General features: G+C 61.7%; 1 protein-coding gene across 1 annotated transcript in view; it reads left to right on the forward strand.

Moving 5' to 3' along the window:
• Positions 1 to 3,360, forward strand: part of PTPN23 (protein tyrosine phosphatase, non-receptor type 23) — a gene marked incomplete at its 5' end in the record, with an annotated part of 10,295 nt that overhangs the window by 1,154 nt on the left and 5,781 nt on the right. The window contains 4 exons of the mRNA XM_009323152.1: positions 629 to 705; positions 1,807 to 1,856; positions 2,479 to 2,610; positions 2,925 to 3,005. Coding sequence (XP_009321427.1) covers positions 629 to 705; positions 1,807 to 1,856; positions 2,479 to 2,610; positions 2,925 to 3,005 — 340 coding nt within the window. The remainder of the gene's footprint in view (positions 1 to 628; positions 706 to 1,806; positions 1,857 to 2,478; positions 2,611 to 2,924; positions 3,006 to 3,360) is intronic.

Here is a 3,360-nt window from a genome sequence, read left to right on the forward strand (position 1 = left end):
TTGGCCTTCTTGGCCGCCTGGGCACACTGCCGGCTCATGTTCAGCTGGCTGTCGACCAGCACCCCCAGGTCCTTTTCTGTCGGGCAGCTTTCCAGCCCCTCTTCCCCCAGCCTGTAGCGCTGCATGGGGTTGTTGTGGCCGAAGTGCAGGACCCGGCACTTGGCCTTGTTGAATCTCGTACAGTTGGCCTGGGCCCATCGACCCAGCCTGTCCAGGTCCCTCTGCAGAGCAGAGGATCTGTCAGGATGGCTAAGCTGAGCCATCAGTCAACGTGAGGCAGTAGTTGGCTCTGAGGAGACGCAAGGCGGAGGCAGGACAGTGTCGCCATGCAAGGTGACGGTGCTGAGATTCCCCGGGGTGGCAGAGTTGCTTGGCTGTGTGTAAACGGGGTGTCTGTGGGCTTACAAAGCCAAAATAAGCCTGCTGTGTGGAGACGCGTCATCCCACCAGCTCCCAGCACTTCTGGCACCTTGATTCGATGCACAGGGTGACGCCAGGCAGGAGGGCCCCTTCTCCGAACCTCTGAGGGAGTGCATCTCCTGACAAATCCTTTTCCTGGCATGTGGCCCGTGCCCAGGAACACCGGTACTTCCATCTACATCTGGTGACCAGGCTTCTCTCCTCGCAGGACTGAGATCTTCTCAGGCAAGACGGTGACTCATGAGGACATCAAGTATGAGCAGGCGTGCATCCTCTACAACCTGGGTAAGGGCCTGGGAGACCGGCTGCCCTCTTGCTCTGCCCTGAGCGCGAGGGATGTCCCCCCCTCTCTGCCCAGCCTTTGCTCTGAGCTCCGTGTCAGCCTTCCTCGGAGCGGCCAGGCAGCAGCACGGCCCGCCTGGTCCCACCAGCAGCCGTGGCTCAGCCTGGTTGTGCGTCTTCCCCTCCTCTGTGCTGCCTGCGGGGCTGGGTGCTCAGTGTTGGAGTTGCACGAGAGGTTGACTTTGGCTTTTGTCAGAAGCCTCGTCTCCTTTCCTCCTGGTCTGAGCGCGCCCTGGTCGTGCGCTGCCCTGCGTCTTGGCCAGAGGTTGCACCGAGGAGGCTGACGACATCAGGTTGTGGCGTTACAAATGCCCTTTCTGGCACGGTGACAGCCGCAGCCGGGCTTTGTCCAGCTCATCCAGCATCCCATCTCCTCAAAAGCAGCAAATGGGCGTAAAAACATCCAATCTAACACTCGTCCCCCGACCCTCGCTCTCCAGCCACGGTCAATCACGGCTCAGAGTGGGGGTTTTCTTGGCAGCCCCAAAGGGCAGGTGACGCTCAGCCCCTGGACACTTAATGCAGCTGAAAACACTCCCATCCCTGGCATCGCGGCTGCCCCTTTCCCTGCAGCTCGGGAGCTGACCGCGCCCTCCCAGCCGACCCTGCGCAGGTTTAGCTTAAACCCCGCGCACTGCAGGGCCGCACGCTGCACAGCAGGAGCTGATGTGGTGCCCCGGCCCCTTTCGAGAGGCGGCTGCTCCCTGAAGTCAGTAGAAACGTGTCTGTTAAACCAGGAGGGCGTTAGATACTCACTTTTTAATATTTAGGGTTTGTTTCCAGCCTGGGACTTTCCTGTGCTGGATGACTTGCGTGCGCAGTCTTTTCGCAGGGCACTGCAGCGTGTGGGTGCCCTCCGAGACGGGTGCCCCGAGTGCTACGGTTCCCTGCTGGCACAGAGAGCCAGCTGGCTGCTGCTGGGTGGCTGTGGCCGACTTGCCGCAGATTTAGGCTTCCCTGGTACAAGACCCCCAGTCTCCGGGAGCGGTGAGTGGGGCTGGCAGGGCGTGCTCGCCCTGCTGAGCCACCCTCCTCTTTCCGCAGGTGCGCTGCACTCCATGCTGGGCGCCATGGACAAGAGAGTGTCCGAGGAGGTAACGATCCCGTGGCTGCTCCCTCAATGACTTTTCTCTCCCGTGTGTTTAACAGCCACGAGCCGGTAGCGTCGAGGACTTCTCCTCTGTAACCTGGGTGGTTACAAGCGTCTCTACGTCAGCCACCAGCTCTGGATGTCTGCTGTGACCTAGTATCGTTGTAAAGTGTTACGAGGAGCCACCTCCTTATGATTGTGTCCCTCCCTGCCCCATCGTTGCCGTCCCTGCTCCAGCGAGGCTCTGCCTGCTTGCTGGCCGGGCTGACCTTCCTCCCGCCCTCAGCACGGAGGGCCAGGAGGGGAGAGATCTGACGCAGCTTGGGGCGTGGCACGGCCAGGGGAAAGCACCGAGCTGTTTAGAGCCCTCTGAGCCCCAGGAACTCGCCCCAGGCTTGTGGCGGCTGCTTTTTGGGGTCTCGGAGGAGGCAGGGAACACCTAACCCCTGCTGAGCTGGGGTTTACCACCCTAACGCCCCGTGTGAAGGGAGGTCACTGCTTTTCCAGTCTTGCCGAGTCTCCGCAAATGCCTCGCGTCCGGCAGCACGTGCCTACGGACATCGGCTGGCTTGGCATGTGTGCAAGAGGGCTGTGCACGCCTGACACGCGTTCTCCCGTCCTCTCAGGGCATGAAGGTTTCCTGCACCCATTTCCAGTGCGCTGCCGGGGCGTTTACGTACCTGCGGGATCACTTCCCCCACTCCTACAGCGTAGACATGAGCCACCAGATCCTCAACCTCAACATCAACCTCATGCTGGTAGGAGCTGGGTTCTGCCTCCGCTGGGGCACTGGTCACGCTGGGATGGCTCCTCGCACACCTCGAGGGCAGCTGCCGCTCGACCGGGAGAGGGGTGTTTGTAGGGTTGGGTGCTCCTCGCTGAGTCCAAGCGCTTGGAGCCGGCTCTTCGGGCATCCCCTTGGGGCTGGTGTTTACTGCGCTCCACTGACCCCTCGAGAAAGGGGCTGTAGCTGGTGGGTTCTGCCAGGGGTCGGGGCCTGGCGCTGGCTTGGATGCAGGGGGGTGTCCCAAGGTGTAGGAGAAACCGAGTGTTCCCCGCTTGCCTTCGGCAGGGCCAGGCGCAGGAGTGTCTCCTGGAGAAATCCATGCTGGACAACAGGAAGAGTTTCCTCGTGGCCCGGATCAGCGCCCAGGTGAGCTCCTGGGCAGCCTCTGCTGTGCTGAACTCTGGCCGCTTCTGCCTCAGCGCTTGCTGTTCCCGGCACCGCGGAGCCACGCGTGGGATCGGGAGCTCGGGGAGGGTGTCCCAGACCTTGCGCAGCGTCAGTGGTGCTCAGACAGTGGTACGGGGTGCTGCCATCGCCTCGGGCTGTGAGCACAACCACCAGCTCCTCAAAGGAGAGCGTAAGATACTCTAGAGGGATGGGACACCATCCAGGGGGAGCTTGACAGGCTGGAGAGGTGGGTCTGTGTGAACCTCATGAGGTTCAACAAGGCCAAGTGCAAGGTCCTGCACCTGGGTCGGGGCAACCCCTGGTATCAATCCAG

Source organism: Pygoscelis adeliae, unplaced genomic scaffold, assembly GCF_000699105.1.
Source record: "Pygoscelis adeliae isolate BGI_AS28 unplaced genomic scaffold, ASM69910v1 Scaffold444, whole genome shotgun sequence".
NCBI lineage: Eukaryota > Metazoa > Chordata > Aves > Sphenisciformes > Spheniscidae > Pygoscelis > Pygoscelis adeliae.